Source organism: Ahaetulla prasina, chromosome 10, assembly GCF_028640845.1.
Source record: "Ahaetulla prasina isolate Xishuangbanna chromosome 10, ASM2864084v1, whole genome shotgun sequence".
NCBI lineage: Eukaryota > Metazoa > Chordata > Lepidosauria > Squamata > Colubridae > Ahaetulla > Ahaetulla prasina.
The window spans coordinates 9645729-9671258 of NC_080548.1; the positions used below are offsets into that span (position 1 = coordinate 9645729).

Sequence of the window (25530 nt, forward strand, 5' to 3'; positions counted from 1 at the left end):
CTATTGCTCACACAAAATAAGGCATCTCATTACAGTGCCATGAGCTGGATTCCTCCGGTGCTTTTTTCATGCAGGACAAGGAGAAAGTTTCATGGCTTAAACTCTTAAGATTTCAGTAGAGCTGCCACAAAGAAGAAGAAATCCCTGCTTTTCTTGGGGGTGGCGGGGGGAGGCTGGCCAATCTGAGGAAAGGCTGAAGAAGATTTGAAGAAGTTGGTGAGTAGAATTTCCCTTCTTACTGGTGGACGGACGCGAGTTTCGGAAGATGGAGAGAGAGACTCTCTCAGTAGAGTTTGGAAGTATTCATTGTTTGCAACCAGGAGAGATCGACCGGGTGCCAACTCTTTAACCCTGATCTTGGATTACTGGGAATATTTTCATAGTACAAAATGAATTAAACATGATGCGTAGGTATAACTTCAGTGGATAATAAGATCATATTGCTTGTTCAAGCAACTAGCCGTCTGAGTAGGCATTTTCAGCACCCAAAGGTAAAGAGTACCCGTAACAAATTCTTAATACTACTTAGGACCCCAAGACAAAATAGTCTGATGGGTTCAGTTGCTGAACAGCAAGTTAAAACAACTTGCTTCGCAGAGTTTTGGCTTCGTTAAGAAACTTCAGGAAAAAGCAAGGTGCTTTAATGTCTGTAACCAGGAAGTGCCTCTCGCCTCATCCTGCTGATCTCCTTAAGTCCTGCTCAAGTCCCTTGTGAACCTCAAAAACTGAGCTGAGCAGGGGCTTGGAGGCTGGGGTTTAAGGGAGCAATGAAGGCAATTCAGTTGTTTCATCTTCTTGGCTTTTTACAGAATAGGAAGCAGTGGTGGGATTCAGCCAGTTCGCACCACTTCAGGAGAACCGGTTGTTAACTTTCTGAGCAGTTTGGCAAACTGGTTGTTGGAAGAAATCATTAGGGCAGAGAACCAGTTGTTAAATTACTTGAATCCCACCACTGATAGGAAGCCATTGAAGTTAAAACACTTTAAAGAAATGAAGCTAAGCGCAAGGTTGGTTCATCCACCAAGAGGCAGAAGGAAAAGACGAAACGTTTCGATGTACAGAAATCAGGCTTAATTGTGCATCAGGCGTCTGAATGGCGACTTGGCCCTCAGTCTTTCGGTGTTGGGTAGCAATTATCAGGTTCTCCATTCAGCAAATTGCCTTTCTTTTAAAATTAGAAGCTGTAGTAGCAGTAGTAAATTTAATGCTAGCCAGAATAAAAAGGACGTGTAAAGGACACGTTTGACCTGATAGGAATGAAAAGCAGGCAGGCAAGCACGTAAAAAAATTGACCTTAATTGTGCAGTCATCTGAATGGTAACTTTCCATCAATCCCATGGAGCTGAATGGCAATTATCAAGCTCTCCATTCAGCAAATTGCCTTCGTTTTAAAATTAGTTGTAGTAGCAGTAGTAAATGGCATGGAAAGAAAGCAAAACATGTGTTATCTGACGGAGCTGGAAAGGAGGTAGGCAGGCAGGGAGAAGAAGGAGTTAATTTTTTTTCTCCTTTTGCAGCCAAAGTATATACTCTTGTAAATACCTTTGCTTTTGAAATGCAATGGCTTGTAAAGGAAGGTAGCAACTAGACAAAGAGAAGAGAAAAATAAAAGCAGTTCCTGGAGTAGGAAACACAAAATGTGATCTCCCAAAGCTTCTGCAATTTGATGCAGGTAGGGCAGCTGCTTAGAAAGGACTTTTAATAAACTTTGCATGGGGAGAAAAAACGAGACGCTTCCTGCCAGCCATACCTGACTTGCTGCAGGGAGCACCAGGGGGTGGACGGTGGTAAGAAGGAATGACTGAGAACTGTCAGATGGGGTGGTTGTTGGTTGAAGTGTTGGCCCTAGCCAAGGGTGGGGAACTCTTTGCGATGTAATTCAGTCACATTGTTTAGGTGGTCATTCAAAAGCTGGAGTCATGAGAGCTTATTGCTGTTCCAAAGAAAGTGCTTTTGCAAGTGTCGGAATTAATCCAGAGAGAGAAATGCATTGCTTGGTCAGTCCGTAGGTGCAAGATTCAGAAGGATTTCTTTTTTGAATGCTTCCCTCAATTTTTTTTTTAATTATTTAAAACCTCCAGTGTTGGAGAACCCAAAACTTTATTTATCGTTTTGGCTAAAGATTGTTAGCCAAAGTAGCCATAAAGAGAGGGAAATTCCAGACCGTTGAATTCCATGTGTGCGAGTTTTTCATTTGCAAAGAGACAGGCTGAAAATTAAAAGATTACTTTAGCCTCCATTCGTGATGTCTTGGTGATATTTGCAATCCTGGCAGTGACTCTCTGAAAGTTTGAACAGAAGTCTCTGAGAAGGTCAGGGTGCCAGAACTTAACCTATCACCTTTGAGGTACGAGGCAGGTAAAGCACCACTGAGCTAAGGCCCTTCAATTATTTTTTGTCTATGTCAGCAAATCTGGTGGCTGCAGCAGCACGTTGCATGGCTGGAAATGCTTCCAGCAGCCACTCAGGCAACATCATTGCTGCAGGGATTCCTCAACTTACAACCGCAATAGGGGCTAGAATTTCCATTGCTAAGCAAGATGGTGATTAAGTGAATCTCATCCAATTTTTCAAAAAAATAAAAATTGTCATGGTTATTAAGTGAATCACTGCAGTTGTTAAGTGAATCACATGACTTTAAAGCAAATATGGGTTCTCCCATTGACTCACACTTATTGGAAGCAGCTGGGAAGGTTTCAAAGGGCAAACACCAGAGGTGGGTTTCAACAGGTTCTGACCAGTTCTGGAGAAACAGTAGCAGAAATTTTGAGTAGTTCGGAGAACCGGCAGTAAAAATTCTGACTGGCCCCACTCCCATCAATTCTCTGCCTCCCATGTCCCAGCTGATTGGAAGGAAATGGGGATTTTGCAGTAACCTTCCCCTGGATTGGGGACGGAACCTGCCACGACCATCAAGCCACACCCACCAAGCCACACCCACCAAGCCACGCCTACCAAGCCACACCCACAGAACCAGTAGTAAAAAAAATTGAAACCCACCTCTGGCAAACACATGACCTGAGGATGCTGCAACCCTCATAGATACATGCCAGTTGCCAAGCACCTAATTTTGATCACATGACTGTGGGGATGCTGCAAGTGCAAGGAGTATGTGGCATTTTGTGTGTGTGTGTGTGTGTGTGTGTGTGTGTGTGAGTTGTGTTGTGTCTGTGTAAAGTGTGAAAGTTGGTTTTTGGTATCTATTATTGTGTTGTGTACTTTGTTTATTATTTTTATTATTTATTGTTATTGGCCACGCCCACCTGGTCACCTGACCACCAAGCCACGCCCACCAATTAAGCCACGCCCAGAGAACCGGTAGGGAAAATTTTAAGATTTCACCCCTGGCAAGGACCCGTTGTAAGTCACTTTCTTTAGTACCATTGTAACTTCGAAAGGTCGCTAAATGAATGGTGGTAAGTTGAGGACTATTTAGGTTAGTGAGAAGGATATGAGTGGTTACTTCAGAACCTGACAATTGTTTTGGCCTGCACTGTTGCCTGCACCTTGTCTTACTTCTTCAGCCATTGACATTGTTTGGGAAATTATAGTCCAACTTCTGCTAGGGCCATAATTCAGTTTGTTCAAGAAATTCTCAGCGTTGCCAAAAAAAAAGCAAACCCACATCAGATTTAATATTATTGTATTAAGTCTCCATGAAAACTCAGCTGCTCGTGAGTTAGAACATAGAATATAGAATAATAGGATTGGAAGGGACCTTAGAGATCTTCTAGCCAACTCTCTGTTCAAGCAGAAGACCATATACTATTCTGGACAAATGGCATCCAGTCTCTTCTTGCAAACCTCCAGGGCTGAAGCACCCAAAATTTCTGGAGGTAAACCATTCCACTGATTAATTGTTCTGTCAGGAAATTTCTCTTTAGTTTTAGGTTGGATCTCTCTTTAATGATCTTTTATCCATTACTTCTCCTGCCCTCTAGTGCTTTGGAGAATAGGTCAACCCAGTGGTGGAATTCAATTTTATTTTTTACTATTGGTTCTGTGGGCGTGGCTTAGTGGGCATGGCATGGCATGGCTTGGTGGGCATGGCTTGGTGGGTGTGGCAGGAGAAGGATACTGCAAAATCTCCATTCCACCCCACTCCAAGGGAAGGATACTGCAAAATCTCCATTCCCCCCCCCACTCTGGGGCCAGACAGAGGTGGGATTTGCCAGTTCTCTGACCTACTCAAAATTTCCGCTACCAGTTCTCCAGAACCTGTCAGAACCTGCTGAATAGCACCCCTGGGCCAACCCCCTCTTCTTGGTTACAGTCCCTCAAGTACTGGAAGACTGCTATCATGTAACCCCTAATTCTTCACTTCATTAGATTAGAATACCTATTGTTCATCCTCCAGACCCCTAATCATCTTTGTTGCTCTTCTCTGCACTCTTTCTGGGGTCTTTTTTTTTTTTTTTTTTTGTATCATGGTGACCGGAACTGAATGCAGTATTCCAAGTGCAGTTTCATCAGTGCAGTATAAATTGGCATTATTGCTTTACGTGATCTTGAAGCTATCTCTTTGTTGTTGCAACTAGGAATGCATTAGCTTTTTTGCTTAAGAGATGGTCTACTAAGACACCTAGATTGCTCTCACAGTTGTTCCTGTTCAGCCAAATGCCACCTATTATATACATGTGCATTTGGCCATTCCCCCTACCTTGGTGTCATCTGCATCATCTACATGGATTCATGTATGTAGGTTTATTGACAGAAACACTAGAAATAGAATGCCATTACCTTGTTCAGGGTTGCTTTTTCAACTTCCTAGTTTGGCATACAAACCTGTACATCCCAAAGGGTTCCCTGTCTAAGACCTAGTCAGGATCTGCTCTGTTTAGCTTCTAAGAACAGTCAACATTGGATAGGTATTTCACTGAGGTTTGTGGATCCATACAATGTTCTGATTCAAACAACATACAATGCCTAAATAAAGACATACAAGCCATGGTAATTAGCTTCACACAACAAGCTAAACCTCAAACAAGTTAATCACACAATGGTTAAGTAAAAGAATTGAATCTAACCAGAGTCTACCATTGGAACACAATTTGTAACTATGTTTCTCTGTTCATTAGATCTCAGTTTGGATTAACCAATCCAGCAATGGGATTAAGAAACATGGCAGGTGGGTTTCAAGTAGATTGCAATTAGGTTCATGCATCACATCAAACCATATCACCCTAACCATGGTTTAAAGACCAAAACGCAATTGGCTAGATTCACAAAACACACTAGGCCAAAGCCAACCAACACACCTAGATTGTTGATCTGAACAACACCTAAAGCCAGCTCATTTTAGCCGGTAGTTTCTAAGTATTCCGGCAGTAAAGAGGTTAATATCTTCCTTTTAATCTCATGCATTAGACTGAGAGATCACCTGCAATACACACATCCCCTCCCCCCAACCTGGGAACTCCCATTTCAAAACTTCTTGGAATGCAGATGTCAAAGTCCTGTTACAAACAGGCTTTGGAGAGAGTAGAAGACACGCATCTCTTAAAACAAGCAACTGTTTGAAGGTTCTGTTTGAAGTAATATGACCTGAGCATAGCTCATAAAATTATCTGCCACAATGTCCTACCTGTCAATGACTACTTCAGCTTCAACCACAACAATACACGAGCACACAATAGATACAAACTTAAAGTGAACCGCTCCAAGCTTGACTGCAGAAAATATGACTTCAGTAACAGAGTTGTTAATGCCTAGAATGCACAATCAGACTCTGTGGTCTCATCCCCAAATCCCCAAAACTTTAAGCTTAAACTGTCTACTGTTGACCTCACCCCATTCCTAAGAGGTCTGTAAGGGGCATGCATAAGAGCACCAGCGTGCCTACCGTCCTTTTCCTAATGTTCCCTTTAGTTGTATTCATTTTACGTATTCAATTCATGCTTATACTTATATATATTATCTAATATGTACTCGACAAAATAAATAAATAAATTATATATAGACCACAGATGTCAACTGAGCTGCTTAATTCCAGTAGTGGATTTTAGTTCAGGACATGAGCCAGGTTCCCACCTAATTTCTGCATCTGATCATCGTGTCTTTAAAGAAAGGCAGAGTGGCAACTCTAACAAGAGCTGGACTCCATTTGGGATCTTGCTGTTGAAAGCAGAGCCACGTTTAATCTTTGGTGGTTCTAAATATGGCTGCTTGAACCATACAGCAGGCCGAAAAACAGCATGTTTTATTCTTTTTTTTTTTAAAAAAAGTTTATTATATAAAATACAAAAGTACAGAAGCAAATAATAGGAAAAATAGGGGAGGGAAAAGGGAAGAAAACAGTGTAGAAAAGAAGGGGGAAAGAAAGAAAAGTCTTTGATGTCCAACTTCCTTTGGTGCAGTAGAATAAGATAGTAACATCAAACCCCAACTTTTCACTTTTACATAATAGTATAAACCAGCCATTTCTATAACAACAGATCTATCTAATCAGTAAAACCCAGAATCAAAGTTTCTTTTTTTTCCTGCCTCAAGCACAAAGTCCAGAAACGGTTTCCAGGCAGAAACAAAAGTAATTGTGTTTCTTTATTATTATTATTTTATCAAAGCAGCCAATTTAGCCAACTCTGCTAGCTCCCATCAGCTTTTACAACCATTCATCCATTGTGGGGATTGTAGTCAGGTGGAAGAGTGATGGACAGGGGTGTTTTTGCTCCAGGGGCCACTCCTGCGTCTCCATCTGCAGTTGGATTCATCGTGGTTATCTCTACCTGCGTATTTTTGCAGTCAGTGCTACTGCTAAAGGCTGAGATCTAGCTGTTTTCTGCCTGGTTGGCATTCCTAGCTGACAAATGTATCAGTGTTGGTGCTTTTCAGGCATTTTAGTCCAAACAAAATTTGAGCCAAGAAAATGAGTCATCAAGGAAGAGAAGGGCAGCATGGCTTTCCTCCTAACTGTTTACCATTGGGTGGAGAACCACTGGTTTCTTTCCCCCACGCTAACATTTTTGGTCAAATGCACCATAGTTATTTAGTACCTGACACCACCTTCGATAATTAATGGCTCGTGAGATTCTGTGCAGGATAGCTGCCAAAGCCAAATGAAACCATCCAGAAAAAATGGGGACAAACATATTTGCACAACCATATTTTTAATACGTCTATCCAGGATGTAAATATGTTCTGTATGGAGAATATAAAATGTTGTTTTCTGAAATAAGTCTCTCAAAGGTACATTGAAATATAATGCATTAAAGGCGAGCTCATGAATCTATTATCCGGCTGCATAAGAGCCCCTAGATTCACTTAAATATAATCAACATTCTGAAAAATAATCTCCACAGAAATGATTGAGTTTTACTCCAAGTATTCAAACCAGGAGGTATTATTGCATATGGCATTTAATATATAAATTCCGGTTACAGAAACTGAGATGAAGAATATGACTAGGTGACTTTAGATATCAGATTGGTAGGGATTATGTTACAATGCCTAAGTTATCTGTTATTGCTGTACTTTTGACTGTTGGAATAAGAAGGTGTAGACAGGGATCCCTGAGTTCTTCAGCCAGTTGACCCTTTTATGAAGCTTCAGATTGTTCATTGATCCCCAAACATTTAATCCTAACCCTGTGGGAGGATCAATACTCACCACTTTGGAGAACCCAGGGTATCGTGAGAGAACAAGAGATTCTTTGAACAAACAAATAGACACACCCTTCACAGTGCAGTTATGGATACTTAAAATAGGCAAGAACTAACGTCTTTGTAGAGGTGCTTTTAATAAACAGAAATTCCCTATTTATTTAGGTTGCAACCCTCTTTCCTCTTACATTTCTCCTCCTTCTATTAGGAGAAATCGAACTTTCTCCTATTTTCATGGGTTTTGCCTGTTTTTATGGGGTTTTTCCCTTACTTTTGTATGCTGCTCAGAATCCACTGTTGGGCATCTAATAAATACCAATATCAATCAACCAATCAATCCAGGTTTGAGCTAGTCTGGTCAGTGAGAAAAGGAAAGAGAGACCCAAACTCTCTTTGGGGGATCAAACCCAAGTGTCTCCACACCTATTTAGTGCCTTCATAATTACCTTTACTACTATTGAGAGGAGGGATTGGCCCCTCTAAGTCCCTTCAGAATCTTCTGAGCTGGGGGGGGGCCTACAATCTAGGTCTCTCCACTCCTAGTTCAAACTATTCACTGTCGTCCTATCCTAACTCCTAGGATTAAAGTGAGGGATTGGCTGAAAGGTTCTGTGGCTCAGGAAGGACTAGAATTTGGATCTCCCTGCTACCATTCCAACACCTCGATCACATCACAACAATGATTCTTGGGCTAAGACAGAGAGGATGTCATGGGCTGTCAAAATAAGCTTGGGAGACAGGAGGAAGAGTTGCAGCCAGGGCAAGAGTCAGACAAGAATCCATCTCAGTCCATAGAAGGAAAAGGAGTGAAGAAAGCATTTCAGAAGTGATCCTCCCTAGTCCTCTGGAAAGGAATGAGGATGGAGAAGGCATCTCAGAAAGGATGGAGACATATCAATTTAATTTAATTAATTGGTTGATTAATTGATTAATATCCTCCCTAGTTCTCTGGAAAGGAATGGGGATGGAGAAGGCATCTCAGAAAGGATCTCAGAGTCCCCTTCTCAGTGAGATGGTGGCACATCCATGTAATTACTCAATGAATTCGTTCATTAATTGATTAACTGGTATCCTTCCTTGTTCTCTGGAAAGAAATGGGGATGGAGAAGGCATCTCAAAAAGGATTCCAGAATCACCTTATCAGTAAGATGTAGACATATTGATTTAATTTAATTAATTGGTTGATTAATTGATTAATATCCTCCCTAGTCTTCCAGAAAGGAATGGGGATGGAGAAGGCATCTCAGAAAGGAACCTGGAGTCACCCTATCAGTGAAAAGGGTGGTGTATCCATTTAATAAACAAAAAAAAAAAATGAACAAACATCCTCTCTTGGCCTCAAACAGAAATGCCACGTCAATAAGGACAAGAAGAAATAAAGAAAATTAGGGATGATTCAAGATCTGTTCAGTAGTATTGGATAGCTTCTTACATTCTTCTGTCTGGCCAGCTAAACCACATGGCTGCCAACATTTTTACTCTCCTGCCTTGCTTTACTTGCTGTGGCTACGTTTCAGGCAGAAGCAGCAGCTGACAACTTCTTATGTTCTCTTTTCTTGCAGGGGTGTCTGCAGGGTCTGATGAAAACAACCTTTAATAAAAGGAAGGATGATTGATTTTGAGGAAGAAGGGAGGGAGGGAGGGAGGGAGAAAAAAGGAAGGAAGGAAGGGAGGGAGGGAGGGAGGGAGGGAGGGAGGAAGGAAGGAAGGAAGGAAGGAAGGAAGGAAGGAAGGAAGGAAGGAAGGAAGGAAGGAAGGAAGGAAGGAAGGAAGGAAAAAATAAAAATCAGAGAAAAAAGGAGACAAAATTACTATTACTATTTCTACAATTACTTTTTTGCTGTCATTTACTTTCCTGCCTATCAAGGCCATGGCAAAGCAAAATTTCAAGAACATTTTGTGAAGTTTTTCACGGTAGCCACAGACCACCATGTGTGCTTCTATTTTAGTAGCAAAAAAAATATATGACAATATGGGTGCTCTAAAGATGTTCAAAGGATGTGGTGGCTCAGTGGCTAAGATGCTGAGCTTGTCGATCAAAAGGTCGGCAGTTCAGTGGTTCGAATCCCTAGTGCCACGTAACGGCACTTGTCCCAGCTTCTGCCAACCTAGCAGTTCGAAAGCACGTAAAAAATGCAAGTAGAAAAATAGGGACCACCTTTGGTGGGAAAGTAACAGCATTCCACGTGCCTTTGGCGTTGAGTCATACCGGCCACATGACCACGGAGACGTCTTCGGACAGCACTGGCTCTTCAGTTTTGAAACAGAGATGAGCACCGCCCCCTAGAGTCAGGAACGACTAGCACATATGTGTGAGGGGAACCTTTACCTTTAAAAATGTTCATATTTCTCTTTTTTTAAAAAAAATGCATCTAACTGCCTTGAATGGACGACAGCCTAAAAGACACAGCAAGTAAAATTTGTTCAGAGATCATGGAAATGTTTTGGAAGGAGACTCATTTTTCCTAGAATGAGCCAAGAAAAATTATTAATAACTTATTGTTTAACACAGAAATGCAAAACCTACGACAGAAAAGCCTTAGAGTTCAGCCACTCCAAGACTCCAAATTCCTGATTTGTGATCCAATTTGGTGTTTGTTTTCTGGCCTAGAAATTTTAGAATGGAATTTCGGGAGCTAGACTTCAATGCCAAGCAGGACCTAAATTTGAAAAAGGTTTACTTTATAACCCTTTACTTCAGTGGTGAAATTCTATTTTTTTTTACTACCGGTTCTGTGGGCATCGCTTGGTGGGTTTGATGTGGCTTGGTGGGTGTGGCTGGGTGGGTGTGGCAGGGAAGGATACTGCAAAATCTCCATTCCCTCCTCACTCCTGGGGGAAGGATATTGCAAAATCCCCATTCCCACCCCACTCTGGGCCAGCCAGAGGTGGTATTTGCCGTTTCTCAGAATTACTCAAAATTTCCGCTACCGGTTCTCCAGAACCTGCTAGATTTCACCTCTGCTTTACTTTGATTGTCCTTTGAACTAAGTAACATGGAGTTTAATTGATCAATTAATAATATTATGTGGTTCTTGGATTATGCAGAATCCAATTATCACACGGGGAAAAGAAATCCATGCAAATAGAAAACTAATCTGTTGGGGAGAAGACTGCGTTTGTATGCTAGCTTTCCTCTGTGGAGGGATTGATTGTATGGAAAATATCATGTCTTTGTTCATTTATGGGAATTTACAGGGGAATGATGAGAACCATGAGTTACAAGTTAGTTTATTACTTACAGAAGGAGATGTGGGGCGGGGGGGGGGGGGAGGCAAGATTGTCTTGTTTTTCCTGTTTCTTTTGAAGAGCATATATAAACCTCCCCCAGGTCAGTTTATTACTTGCAGAAGGAGGCCTGCTAAATCTCAACTAGCAAGAGAATAAGGGAGAATAGATTATATCAAAAGGGAAGGTGAGAGAAGAATACCATTTTTGAAAGCTCTACTGTATGAAAGCAGAAAAATTAAAAAGGGTGTCTAAAAGTCCATCAAGTCCAAAAGGAAAAATGTTCTGCTCAGATTCTATTATCTTGTTCTTTCTTTCTTTCTTTTTTCTTTCTTTCTTTTTTTTTTTTTTGAATTTATATCCCGCCCTTCTCCGAAGACTCAGGGCGGCTTACATTGTGTAAGGCAATAGTCTCATCCATTTGTATATTATATACAAAGTCAACTTGTATTGCCCCCCCCCAACAATCTGGGTCCTCATTTTACCTACCTTATAAAGGATGGAAGGCTGAGTCAACCTTGGGCCTGGTGGGACTCGAACCTGCAAGTAATTGCAAGCAGCTGTGTTTTATAACAGACTGTCTTACTAGCCTGAGCCACCAGAGGCCCTTCCTTTCTTCCTTCCTTCCTTTCTTCCTTCTGTTCTTCCTTCCTTTTCTTTTTTTCTTCCTTCCTTCCTTTCTTCTTTTGCTTCTGGAGTTTATTCATTTATTGTTTAAGGTTCACCAAAAAGTTTTCAAGCTATTCCCTGTTCAAATATGGTTTTCTTTGACTTTGAAATCAGCCAGTCACCTATGTAACCTTTAAAACCAAAAAGCAAAAGGAGGTCTTTGAAAGATGGGGAAGGTGTGGTCCTTTCATCTCTGTTGCCTGGTTATTATATAGAGCCAGATGTATGATGCATCTGTAATCACAATGGAGAAAGGAGGCAGACACCTGCAGATGTTGTTTTTTCTCTCTGTCCTTGGGATCCAGGGCTGACCCTTTTAATGCCTTACCCTCCACAGACCATGTAGTCCTGCTGTCTTTGCATTGAATTGGGGCATTGAACTTCAGTGCATCTGATGATGGGCAGACCCTTTTATTCGTTAAATTTATTTATTGTAAATATTGTCATTTACTGACAAGTGGCTCTGCATGGCTTGCAACTGCATAATACGGTAATATAAAACAATGAGAGCCTTAACTTCATCAAGTGTTAAAAATTAAAACATTAAAAGTTAAGGGAAAAACCAGGATTAAAGGGACCAATATGTAAACAGGATGCAGATGGAATCTTTTCCTTCCTATATGAGATGCCAAGATGAACCAACAATCTTGGGGGTTCTCCTTCATGTGCATTTCTGCATACAGATAGTCCTCAACTTACAACCATTCATTCGGTGTTTAAAGTTGCAACTGCCATGAAAAGAAGGGATTTATAATGGGTCCTGACTCCTTGCGCTTATGACCATTGCAGCAACCCCATGGTCATGTGATCAAAATTTGGGCATTTGGTAACCAAAGGGCCGTGGTAGCTCAAGCTGTAAGAAGCCTGTTATTAGAACACAGCAGCCTGCAATTACTGCAGGTTCAAGCCCGGCCCAAGGTTGACTCAGCCTTCCATCCTTTATAAGGTAGGTAAAACGAGGACCCAGATTGTTGGGGGGGCAATAAGTTGACTTTGTAAAATATACAAATAGAATGAGACTATTGCCTTATACACTGTAAGCCGCCCTGAGTCTTTGGAGAAGGGCGGGATATAAATGTAAATTAAAAAAAAAAAACCAGCTTGCATTTACAACAGTTGCAGCATCTCAGAGAGAGGTGATTGCCGCTTGCAACCTTCTTATAAGCAAAGCCAATCACTGCAGTTGTTAAGTGAATCACACAGTTGCTAAGCGAATCCCTCATTCGTTTTGACCGTCAGAAGCCAACTTGGAAGATCATCAGTGGTGATCACCTGGTCACGGGACAATGCAACGGTCAAAAATGCATAGCAGTTGTCAAACACCCCAATTTTTATTATATGGTTGCGAGGATGCCGTGATGGTCATAAGTGCGAGGCCTGGTTCTAAGTAATTTTTTTTTTGCAGTGCCATTGTAACTATGAATGGCTTCTAAACCAATGGTTGTAAGTTGAAAATCACTTGTATTAAGCCACCAGGTGCTTTTGGTTAGGCCGAATAATGAACTCATTTGGCGGCTGAGTTCACACAACATGCTGTACTAAAAAGGGATTGGGTGATTCAAATGTCTGCATGGGAACAGGGAATTCTGACCTGGTGGAATTTTCTTGTATGAATTAAGCTATTGTTGGAAGAAATATCCATCTGGGTTCAGTTTCAAGTGGGGACAAAGACACTGGAAACATGGAGACTGCTTGGAAAGATGGTTTAATGGTGGTCAGGATCACATGGCTTGAGTTCCTGAACAGAAAAAGGGCTGAGATCCTGTGTGCTCCCTGGCTTTATGCTTTTTCTGAGCTTTGAACTTTCTGGGGCACAAGAAGAGTACCCTGATTGGCTGTCAGACTCCCAGGGGGTGGGGGTCTTAGCTAGCCTTGCTGGCTGATGTAATCTTCCCAGGTGCCATGTGGTGAGTTTCAGTTGCTAGATGGGTTCTATTATGATGCAGATGATGGCCCATTGACAAAGGTGGGGGGTGGCAGGAAGTTGCAGGGAGCTGCTTTGTCTTTAAAACATGTTTCTCCATTTCTCATCCAGGGAAATATATTCTGCCTTTTAAGTATTTTCTAAAATATTTCATTCTTCTAAGAGGTGGGTGGGTGCTAAATTCCTACACTATCATAGCAAGCCATAAATTTGTTAGTTTTGGAGACAGATTATACCAGTGGTGGGACTCAAATTTTTTTACTACCGGTTCTGTGGGCATGACTTGGTGGGTCTGGCATGGCTTGGTGGGCATAGCAGGGGAAGGTTATTGCCGAAATCTCCATTTCCTCCCGATCAGCTGGGATTCGGGAGGTAGAGAAGAGATGGGGATGGGGCCAGTTAGAGGTGGTGTTTACTGGTTCTCCAAACTACTCAAACTTTCTGCTACCAGTTCTCCAAAATTGGTCAGAACCTGTTGAATACAACCTCTGGATTACACATTTTGTTTTATTAACTGGGTTTAAGATTCAGCCAGTTGAATGAAAAACAGGCTTAGCCTTATTACTGTTATTATTCATTAACTTTCTAACCCATCTCTTACATATGTATTAGCCCTAAAACAAGCCATTGAGGTTCATTCAACAAACAATTATTTTAAAATTAACCTAACATCATGTATGGAGACCGTGATTGTCTCTTAATACTCAGGAAATTACTGAGCGGTTAGACAAAATCCAGATAATCCATTTCTGGTTTAAATCTCAGGAAACATTGTTGTAATTTTGCACAGTCTTATGTTGTTTTAGGAAACTTTTTTTTAAAATGTCAGTTGGGGAAAAAAATGGTAGGAAACCTACAGTCAAAATATAAGTTGTTCCACCTGTTTGATGGGTTCTTTGCAGATGCACAGAAAAAACCTTAGATCTAATTGGTCACAAGCACCACAATTAAAGGAAAGAAAGAGGAATTGGACAGCTCCCAAAACACCAGCAGGATTTCCTAGCTAAGAACAGTTGCTATTCTGGCAAAACATGAGTGAATTGAACTTTGGAACAGCCAACATATAAATAGTCCTCGGTTTATGGCCACAGTTGAACCCAAAATTTCCATTGCTAAGCAAGATAGCTGCTGAGTGAGTTTTGCCCCATTTTACAACTTTCTTGCCATACTTATTAAGTGAATTACTGCAGTTGTTAAATTAGTAATGTGGTTGTTAAATGAATCTGGGTTCCCCATTGACTTTGCTTGTCAAAAGATCGCAAAAAGGATCACATGACCCTGAAACACTGCAACCTGCATAAATACGCCAGTTGCCAGGTATCCAAATTTTGATCACATGACCACAGGCCATATGTGGTCCTGGACAGCTAGTAATGTGGCCCCACAAGATATAATAAAAGATAAAAAAATAAAAGAAATTTGTTATTTATATACATTAACTATATCATATATTTCGTATCTGGCCCAAGACAATTCATTTTCACTCAATGCAGTCCACGCAAGCCCAAAGGCTGGACACCCATGACTCCGTGTATTACGCATATCCAGAAAATTGCACTTTGTTCAGCTAACTATGCTTGAACAAACCATGACCCGGTTGCTTAGCTCGGTTTATGAGCTAAATTTCTTTTTGGCAGGTTAAATCAACCACAGCTTAATAAAATATGTGAAGCAATCTATAAAGGAATATTATGTTGCTTTCACCCATGAACAGCTTAGAAACAGCCCATATTGGACGCCCAATAAAATAATTGTGATAATACTAATGTTGTCACTTGACAAACCCAATTGAGTCAAGTGGCAGTGGGCATGAGGTTAAATTTACTGAATAAACATTCTCTTACCTGGAATGGGTTTTCAACTCTATGACTTCTTCAGAAACCAAGATTTGACAGGCAAATTACAGTAATGATGGGCAGAGTGCCAGCTGGGCATAGTTGCCAAGGAGTTAGCTAGTTGGAATGGCCAATACCAGACACCAATAATGAGAAGAAAAAACTCTTAGCAAGAAGGGGATCAGAGAAATTCAAACATTTATCAGAATAACTGAGTTGGAAGGGACCTTGTAGGTCATCTAGTCCAATCACACACACACACACACACACGGCCAAGCAGGCGATCCTACACTATTTCTGATAGATGGCAGTCCAATATTTTTGCCCCCCAAATATTCACTGAGAACATTCCTCAAGAATAGAATAGAATAGAATAGAATAGAATAGAATAGAATAGAATAGAATAGAATAGAATAGAATAGAATAGAATCAGAGCAGAGCAGAGCAGAACAGAACAGAACAGAACAGAACAGAACAGAACAGAATTTTATATTGGTCAAGTGTGATTGGACACACAAGGAACTATGTACATAAGTTCTCAGTGTACTTGCAAAGCAACAGAGTAATAATAATCATAATACCAAAATAATAATAATCATAATAATGATACCATTAAGAGAAGGCTGTGGAACAGATGAAAAAGATAAAAGTAATACATAAAAAAGTAATTAAATCCCAAGCAAGACAAGGTTAAAGACTTGGAACAGGTCCTGAAACACAGGAAAATCCAAGACATAATTTAAAAGCAAAGAGGTTGCTATGTAAGAAATGGCCTTTGGCAGGGGAACGTAGAAGAGGCATTAGTTATACCATGAAATATGAAGAAGGAGGAGCAGAAAGTAGAGGAAATGTCATTCAAGATGGGGCTAGAAACAGTGGGCAGGCATGTGTCACCCAGTTCTGACTTAGAGATGGGAGAAGCCGCCTGCTGGGATGAATTAGAGGAAGCAGGCTGACCGTTGACGGGTGTAACCCAAAGAGTGGGATGAAATCAGTAATGGCCAGAAGAACAAGGCCAAGAGGAAAGAGTGGGTGGCAAAGGAAGGGAGATGAAAAGGCAAGAAAAAGGAAGTGAGGCAGAAACAAACTTAAGCCTAAGCGCAGGGGACAAAGAAGTCCACATAACCATGATGCTGGCTGGCTCCACAAAAATCACTCCCACCTATATGAACACACACACCCATCTTGGAATTTTTCACCTTTTGAAATTTTATAATATTATTTTTATAATTGTAAAACTTTTAAATCTGGTTTTTCATGTTGATTTTATTGATTTTATTGTACACCACCCAGAACTTCTCTGAGAGAGATGGGCAGTGTTAAAAAATACAATGGATGGATGGATGGATGGATGGATGGATGGATGGATGGATGGATGGATGGATGGATGGATGGATGGATGGATGGACAGATGGACGAATGGACGGACAGACAGACAGATGCCTCTATCAAAAATTCTGATGTAATTACACAGGACTTCTTACAATATGTGTTGATTTTGCTTTGGAAATCTACAGAAATATCCATGTTAGGAGAATCTCAAAAACCTCCCAGGTCCTATATGAACTTTAGGTAGGACTCATAAGAGGACACCCATAGTTTATGGGGGCAAAAAAAAAAAGAATAAGAGAGTTTGCTAATACCTTTATCAACTTAATGAAGTTTATTAAAAGGAATAATGTGAGCTTCAACTGACTTCATCAGATAGATGTGATAGGTTAAAAAGGAACTGCACTATGGCCAGGCAAAACAAAAATAAAACAACCCACTAGATAAGAATAGCCAACCATGTCTTTCAATTGCCCTTGATGTTTTGTGATTCTCCAACCAAGGGAGCAAGCGTAGAAAACTGTCTCCTCCTTAAAAGAATTTTAAGCCATCCAATTTTGTGCTTTGTGTTTTTCATCACCAGCTTTCTCCAAACTGGTACCTTCCAGTTTTACTGGACTGTACCAGGCTATGCAAATTTGGGGAGGCTGAAGCTGATGAGTAGTAGATAAGCTGGATGATGGATGGATGGATGGATGGATGGATGGATGGATGGATATGTGCCATCAAGTTGTCAATAATCACATAGGTGTTTTTTTTTCCTGTGATCTGTCCCTAAACCAGTCTTCCAGGTCTTTTTTGCATTGTGTCTCTATGTGATTTCTTTGGTAAAAATGCACAGGTGGTTTACCATTCTTCCCTTGGACAGTATGAATTGATGGCTTTGCCATTATCCCTAAAGTGATCACCCACCTCCAGCATCTTCCTATGTTGCTGCTGCCCAATATAGCTACCTGCTTCCTGGGCACTTAGGATGACCTTCACACCTTGGATGACCCTGCTGGGAATGTATGCTCCTGACATACACTTAAACCATTCTTTGCTTATCCCTCCCAGGCACACCAACATCACCTACCTACCACCCTACCACAATGGGGCAGCAGAGCAGGACTTGGGAGGAGTAGGTGAGGCCAGAGCAAAACTCAAATCTGACTTCATTAAAATGCAGTTTCTTCACAAATGTATTGTATATTTTCCTCTTTGCCCAATAGGCAACAACTTTTTAAAAGATTGAGAACCACACATTTGTCTCACCCTGAATGATCATTGATCATGGATGAGGAAGTCTGGTGCAAGTTCTCAGCTATGCTCTCCTACATTATAGATTTTTTTAGACCTAGCTTGTTACGTTTGGGACAAAAATTAGAAATATTCTGACTCTATTTTGTCTGACCTGATTATGGTCAGCTGTCTTTGAATGAGTTAAGGGGACATTATTTTTAAAAAAATAGGCGGGTGGCAATCAGGAAAGCAATCACATCCTTTCATTCTTTACCCGAGCATCCAAAGAGCAGTCAATTAGACTAGTGTTTCTCAACCTTGGCAAGTTTAAGACATTTGGACTTCAACTTCTAGCATTCCCCAGTCAGCAAGGTTGAGGAACAGAGTTAAACTCTTGGTAGGCAGTATGTTCATGCTATGTTTTCGGGCTGAACGGGAGACAGGATGTATCAAGTCAAAACCTTCCCCAACAATGATCTTGGAAACTGCTTAACTCCTATAAATTATTTCAAGGATATGCCGGGAAACCACTAAGCTATGAGTCAACTAAACATAATAGCTGAATAATGAGTTATCTCCAGACCCAGTGAATAAATATTGTGACACCGACATTTTCAGCCAGAGCAAACTATCTGCCTGAAATAAAAGCAGAGAAGAAAAGTGGCTGAGATGATTTCAGAGAATGTGATTTATTTGTAGGCTGGTTGGTTTGGAATGAATGAACGAACACACACACACACACACACACATCCACTTTAAGTAATTCTGGGGATTAACAAACAAGACATAAAAAACATATTTTAAAAACACTAATATAAAACAATGCAGAATGCAATTAAAATATTAAGAGGATTGTTCTATCTTGTCAGAAGCGAATGTCAATAATATCATGATGTAGTTAGTATAACAATGGGACTGTAATTGCAGAAGGGAATAGCATTCCATCCAAATTCAAACCACCTATGGATCATAACTGTCCATAAGTCATAACTGGATCATAATGACATGAATCATAACTGTCCATAAGTCAGCAAAGGCACCCCAGTGGCCCACCCTCAATGTTTGGTGCATTTGGATGCTGTGATCTAAATAGCCCAAAGGTTTGGGACAGTTTCCCCCTATTTCATATTTTCTGACTGTATTTTGTTTGAACTGGCTATAGTAAGTAATATTTGAATGAATTAAGAGGATATTATTTAAAAAAAATAGATGGGTGGCAGTCAGAAAAACAATCACATCCTTGCATTCTAAGCAGTTAAGGGTGTGAAAAGTAAAAGAAGAAAGAAAACACAAGATTAGGGGCATCTAGCAAGAAGAAAGGATCCACGTGTTTAGAGAAAGCAACAGGTTTTATTAATTTATTTATTTTATTTGTCAAGCGTGTATTAGATAACAGATATAAGTATAAACATGATTATGAATACATGAAATGGATACAAATGAATAGGGACAGTAGGAAAGGGATGGTAGGCACACTGGTGCGCTTATACACATCCCTTACAGACCTCTTAGGAATGGGGTGAGGTCAACAGTAGACAGTCTTAGGTTAAAATTTTGGGGGGTTTGGGATGAAACCACAGAGTCTGGTAGTGCATTTCAGGCATTGACCACTCTGTTGCTGGAGTCATATTTTCCGCAATCGAGTTTGGAACGGTTTACCATAAGTTTGTATCTATTGTTTGCTCGTGTATTGTTGCGGTTGAAGATGAAGTAGTCATTGACAGGTAGGATGTTGTAGCAGATAATTTTACGTACTACGCTTAGGTCAGACTGAAGGCAGACCAAGTTGTCCAAGCCCAAAATTTCAAGTCTGGTGGCATAAGGTATTTTGTTGTGAGCAGAGGACTAAATAAAATTCTATGAGGTTCTCTAAGGAAAGCTAGGGTTATACAGCATTCAGTTTAAGCTAAAAAGAGCTGGGGTAGTACATTATGGGGAAACCAATAGTTATTTTAACAACTAGTGTAAATTATGTTGCACATGAAGCCATTGTTTAGATGATGCATTTTGATATTGTATATAATATGAACCCTGCTTTGCAAACCCAGATTTGGAGATTAGGATATTGTGTGAACCCAGCCTACAAGGATTCTCATCAATATCTTTCTGTCCTATTTATGCAGAAATGACTTCCACGGTTCATTCCTACATATTTCTGATAGAAATTTTACAAAATTATCCACTGGTAGAGATCTGGACAGCAGTATTTTGAAAGGAAACATAAAAGAAGTGGAAGGGAGGTCTTCTAGCTAACCCACTACTCAAGCAGGAAACTCTACACCATTTCAGATAAATGGTTGTCCAATCATAAAAACCTCCAGTGCTAGAGCACCCACAACTTCTGGTGGCAAGTCATTCCACTGATTAATTATTTTTACGGTCAAGTGAAGTGAGGATCTGAACGAAACTTAGCGTAAGAGACCAACTTGCATCCCCTTTGGTCCCCCTCCACTTTTGGTGCCCCAAACACGGTGAATATACCATCAACCACATTTTGGCAGGAAGAAAAGCAGAGCATTAGTTCATGCATGTACTTAAACTATTAAATATCAATTGCCTTTCCTTCCTGCTATGCTCCACCCACTTCTTTGAGCCCCACCTACTTTCTGTGGTCATATGTACTGCTGTGAGTAACGTCCTCAAGATATTACGTTGGATTGAAAGCAGCTGTAAGCATTAAAAAGTTACGTAACACCTCCCACCTACAAGACTGGCTAAGTTGAATAAAAACCTTTCACCAATATATTGGAAATGTAAAGTAGTGCCAGGTACCTACTATCACATGTGGTGGGTTTGCCTGAAAGCCAGGGACTTTTGGTACCAGATAAAATGATGGCTAGAAGAAATGTTAATATAGATGTAAAGCTAGAACTTTTCCTTCTGGGTATCATAAGGGATAATTATAATAAGGGAACGATATATCTAATGTTGCATATATTAATGGCAGTGAGATTGGTCTTCACGCAAAACTGGAAAAGTAAAGAAAATCCACCTGAAGAAGAAATAATAAATAAGATACTGACTTATGCAGAAATGGACAAGCTTTGGAGCTCAAAGACAAGGATGAAATGGAAGATCATGAAATCTGGAATAAAATGTATCAATGGCTAGGGAAGAGGAGGAATGTCAGGACAGAGAAATATGGATAAATTGAGAGCTAGAGAAATAGTATAGTATGCAATAAGTAGGAATAAGTAGGAATTGCGTTGGTATGAATGAGATTTATGTAGCTGGATTTTGATTGATTGTACGAAAAGTATATATGGAATATGTATTGTATTGTAGTCAGTATAAAGGAAAATGTGATGGAAATGTTGGAACCAGAAAAGTCGCATCATGTCCAAATGTTTTTAAATTGTATATTTAATAAAAAAACTTTTTAATTTTTTTTTTAAAAAGTTACTTAACACTTGAACGCTAGGAAACTTGTTTAACTGTATGTTTCTGTTGCCTTTCCAGGTGTTCGTGAGCTGGGCCTCCAACTTCTATCGCCATGGACTGGAAGACATTACAGGGCCTGTTGAGTGGAGTGAACAAATACTCCACTGCATTTGGTCGTATCTGGCTCTCTGTGGTCTTTGTTTTTCGTGTCCTTGTTTATGTGGTAGCTGCTGAGCGAGTGTGGGGTGATGAGCAGAAGGATTTTGACTGCAATCACCGGCAACCTGGTTGCACCAATGTTTGCTATGATCATTATTTCCCCATCTCCCATATCCGTCTCTGGGCCCTGCAGCTGATTTTTGTCACCTGTCCATCTCTTCTCGTCATCATGCATGTGGCCTACCGTGAGGACAGAGAAAGGAAGAACCGGGAAAAAAATGGGGAAAATTGTCCCAAACTTTATAGCAACACTGGAAGGAAACATGGTGGCCTTTGGTGGACTTACCTCCTGACACTCTTCTTCAAGCTGGGTATTGAGATCGTCTTCCTCTATCTGCTCCACAGAATTTGGGACAGTTTTGACTTGCCGCGCCTGGTCAAGTGTGATCTGCATCCTTGCCCCAATACAATTGATTGCTATATTGCTCGGCCTACTGAGAAGAAGATTTTCACATACTTCATGGTAGGGGCATCAGCTCTTTGCATTGTCCTCACCGTGTGTGAGATCTTCTACCTCATCTTCAAGAGAGTGGTCCGCTCAATGCAGAAATGGAAGAAGAACAAGAAGTCCTTGACCTACAGCAAGGCCTCCACATGTCAATGCCATTTGAGGATGGAACACGCACATGATGGGAAATTAAAGAATTCCCCCTTAGAAGGCCTCAGAGCTTCTGCACCTAATCTGACTTTAATCTGAGAGGGAGAAGAAGCAAATCCAAAATGGCCCCAAGCCAGGACACATGAATGGTTTTTTCAAAGATGAACTGGGGAGGGAGGGAAGACTTGAAGTGGAAGCCTTCCATTGAATCACTAACCAAATTTTCCACAAAGGAAGGACCACAATGATTGAAGGGGAGCTGACAGAACACTGCCATGTTTATTCAGGTCTAAAGTCAAGGCCATATTATAACTAGGCTAAGCGTGCACACTTCATATGCTCTGGCAATCTATGTTGGTTTGTTCTCCAAACCCTTCTAGAAAAGTTGTAACTTTCTACATTCTCAGGTTTATGCTTTCTACTTTTCTAAAATGTCTCAGAAGACAGGCAAACATCTGTGCGCAATATGTTGTGGTCTTTAAAACCCAAGACAGCCAAAATCTATGACCCTTGATTTCTTCAACTGATTTATTTAGTTGTTCGTAGAGTTGTTTATAGAGTATTAGTCACTGAATTGCCTGAGAAGGAGGGGAGTAAATTAATTAGGGAAATTCAGTAAACATGGATAACTTAACCTAGATGTCCTCCCTTCTCTTGCAAGCCACAGTTCTCTGAAATAACAAATGCCAATGCAATCTACAAAGCAGTCGAAACAAAGCACACTGAAAGGTTGTTTTAGCTGAATTTTCTCTCCTGAATTTCACCTGGAGGAAATCCACTACGAATTTGGAGTTCATATTTGAGGAACTCCCAGGGAAGCAAAGTCTTGCTAGGCAAAATTGTGCAAGACAGAGGAGCGAGTCTGCTTACACCATTCCTAACCCATTTATAGCTGAGCTTGAGTCTTGATGACAGTACCCACTTTTCAATAGAAAGTACTTTAACAAAGCATTGCTTATATATTATTTACTGGGCAAAAACAAAGATGTTGAGTTGAGTTAAAAAGGAATGAGACAGAATTTTCTTCTCAAAAGCCTTCTAGACAGGTCACGGCCTTCTACTCCCTGGAAAAGACAGAGGTATCCTAATATGGAAAGCTAAATTTGGTATAGATAGAAGGGATGATGAGGGCATAAAAAGAGGGAAGGACATCCATTGTTTTTCTTCTTCCTGAATTTTCTCCTACTTTTTATTCATTATTTTGATGAAACTTTCCCCAACTCTCCACTCTTGGTCTCTCATCCTGTCTGAAACAAAGAAATTCCCACTGAAATCAAGGATAATGTAACATTTGAAATTATTCTGGAAGGATTAGCCCAGAGAAAATGGAACATGTCTTAAGAAGAGAAATGGAGGGAAACATTATTCAAAAGCAATGTTTACAGCTCAATTTAGCCAAAAGGAACAAATCAAGCAAAAGAAGAGATTTTGCTGTTAGCAAAAATATTTAAGCTATTTTGAGACAACTATGGATCTTATGACTATAAAATCTTATGACTACAGGATTGTTTGTAAATAGTTTTTGAGTCTCCTTAACTGAGTTCCATGTAGACTGTCTTCCATGCAGAACAAGAATTAAAATCGCATTTAAAGTATTTGTTTGACTGATGCTTCTGTTGCTGTGGAAAATAAAATCCACCCTGGACAAAGTTTAGGCAGGACTCATGACTCATTTTGGATCAGTTAGCACCAGAGAGCAGGCACAAGTCCCTTCCTTTTATTAGTTTTTCTTACAGAAGTTTTTATTAACCATGTAAAGTTGATGCAAATTTAAAGAAGAAAGTAAACATGAGTAAAAGAAAAGTACTAAGTAAAAAGAAGGAAGGAAGGAAGGAAGGAAGGAAGGAAGGAAGGAAGGAAGGAAGGAAGGAAGGAAGGAAGGAAGGAAGGAAGGAAGGAAAACAGGAAAGGAGGGAGGGAGGAAAAGAGGGAGGGAGGGAGGAAGGAAAAGAGGGAGAGAGGTAAAATGGACGTAGAGAGGAAGGGAAAAAAGGAAGGGAGGGAGGGAGGGAGGGAGGGAGGAAGGAAGGAAGGAAAGGAGGAAGGAAGGAAGGAAGGAAGGAAGGAAAACAGGAAGGGAGGGAGGGAGAAAAAGAGGGAGGGAGAAGAAAGGAAAAGAGGGAGAGAGGTAAAACAGAGGTAGAGAGGAAGGGAAAAATGGAAGGGAGGGAGAGAGGGAGGGAGGAAGGGAGGAAGGAAGAAAGGAAGGAAGGAAAGAAGGAAGGAAGGAAGGAAGGAAGGAAAGGAGGAAGGAAGGAAGGAAGGAAGGAGTTTCTTCTTTACAGCAGTTTTAAATGCATTTATATTTTATCCTCTCTTGCTAAGGTTATATCATGACTTCTTTCTTTTCCATAGTCTAATCATCAAAACCATAAATCATAATTTATTTTTTTCCATTTTCAGCAAAAAGTCCATAAAGCATTTCCCATCACTAACAAATGTAGCTATTGTTTTGTCCCTAATCAAACAAGTCAATTTTGCCATCTCTGCAAATTTTGTCATCTTCACCAACCATTTCTCGATTATAAGAGAACCGGCAGGCATTCCAATTATTTCTGACACTGACCTGACACTTCCAGCTTATCCGAGCAGAAATAGCAAAGAAGCTGCTGGAAAGAAAGAAAAAATCTTTGGAATGGCAGATTTGTTCAGTTTATCTCTTTAACCTTAAGTTTCTTTCATTTCATTTTTAATGATGACGATGATGATGATGATGATGACGATGGTGATGATGATTCTAGAGAATGATTATTAGAAATTTACCACATATTTCAATCAGCTACATTTTTGCAAACTTGTTTTTGCTTGCAAACTCTTTCAATCTTTACACTGCATTGGTAAGACCACACTTGGAATACTGCATCCAGTTTTGGTCACCACAATACAACAAATATGTTGAGAAAGAATACAAAGAAGAACAATAAAGATAATTAGGAGACTGGAGGCTAAAGCATACACTGAACAGTTGTAGGAACTGGGTATGTCTGATCTAACAAAGAGAAGGACTAGGAGTGACATGATAGCAATTTTCCAATATCTGAGGGATTGTCTCAGAGAAGAAGGAGTCAACATATTTTCCAAAGCACCTAAGGACAGGACAAGAAGGGATTCAACCTAGAATTAAGGAAAAGTTTCTTAATTGACACTGAGAACAATTTAATCAGTGGAACATCTTGCCTCCAGAAGTTGTGGGTGCTCCATCACTGGAGGTTTTTAACAAGAGATTGGATAAATGTATTTCCAGAATGGGCAGGTTCTCCTGCTTGAGCAGTGGGTTGGATTAGAAGATCTCCGACTCTGTTATTCTGCATTTTATTCTGTATTCTATTATCATCATAAAAAGGTAAAGGTTCCCCTCGCACATATGTGCTAGTCATTCCTGACTCTAGGGGGCAGTGCTCATCTCTGTTTCAAAACCAAAAAGCCAGCATTGTCCGAAGACATCTCCATGGTCATGTGGCTGGCATGACTAAATGCCAAAGGCACACGGAACACTGTTACCTTCCCACCAAAGGTGGTCCCTATTTT

At 40.4% G+C, this 25530-nt stretch overlaps 1 protein-coding gene across 2 annotated transcripts; it reads left to right on the forward strand.

Moving 5' to 3' along the window:
* GJB3 (gap junction protein beta 3) lies at window positions 1-23597 on the forward strand. 2 transcript variants are annotated; one of them, XM_058196428.1, is made up of 3 exons: window positions 1-216; window positions 17640-17707; window positions 21264-23597. In XM_058196428.1, exon 3 carries the CDS (start codon window positions 21298-21300, stop codon window positions 22099-22101), a length of 804 nt encoding a protein of 267 aa, XP_058052411.1. In that variant the 5' UTR covers window positions 1-216; window positions 17640-17707; window positions 21264-21297; the 3' UTR covers window positions 22102-23597. The 2 variants fall into 2 exon arrangements, with proteins under 2 accessions (XP_058052411.1, XP_058052410.1); XM_058196427.1 differs by lacking the exon at window positions 17640-17707 and having other exon boundaries at window positions 2-216.
* Window positions 23598-25530: the final 1933 nt, after the last annotated feature.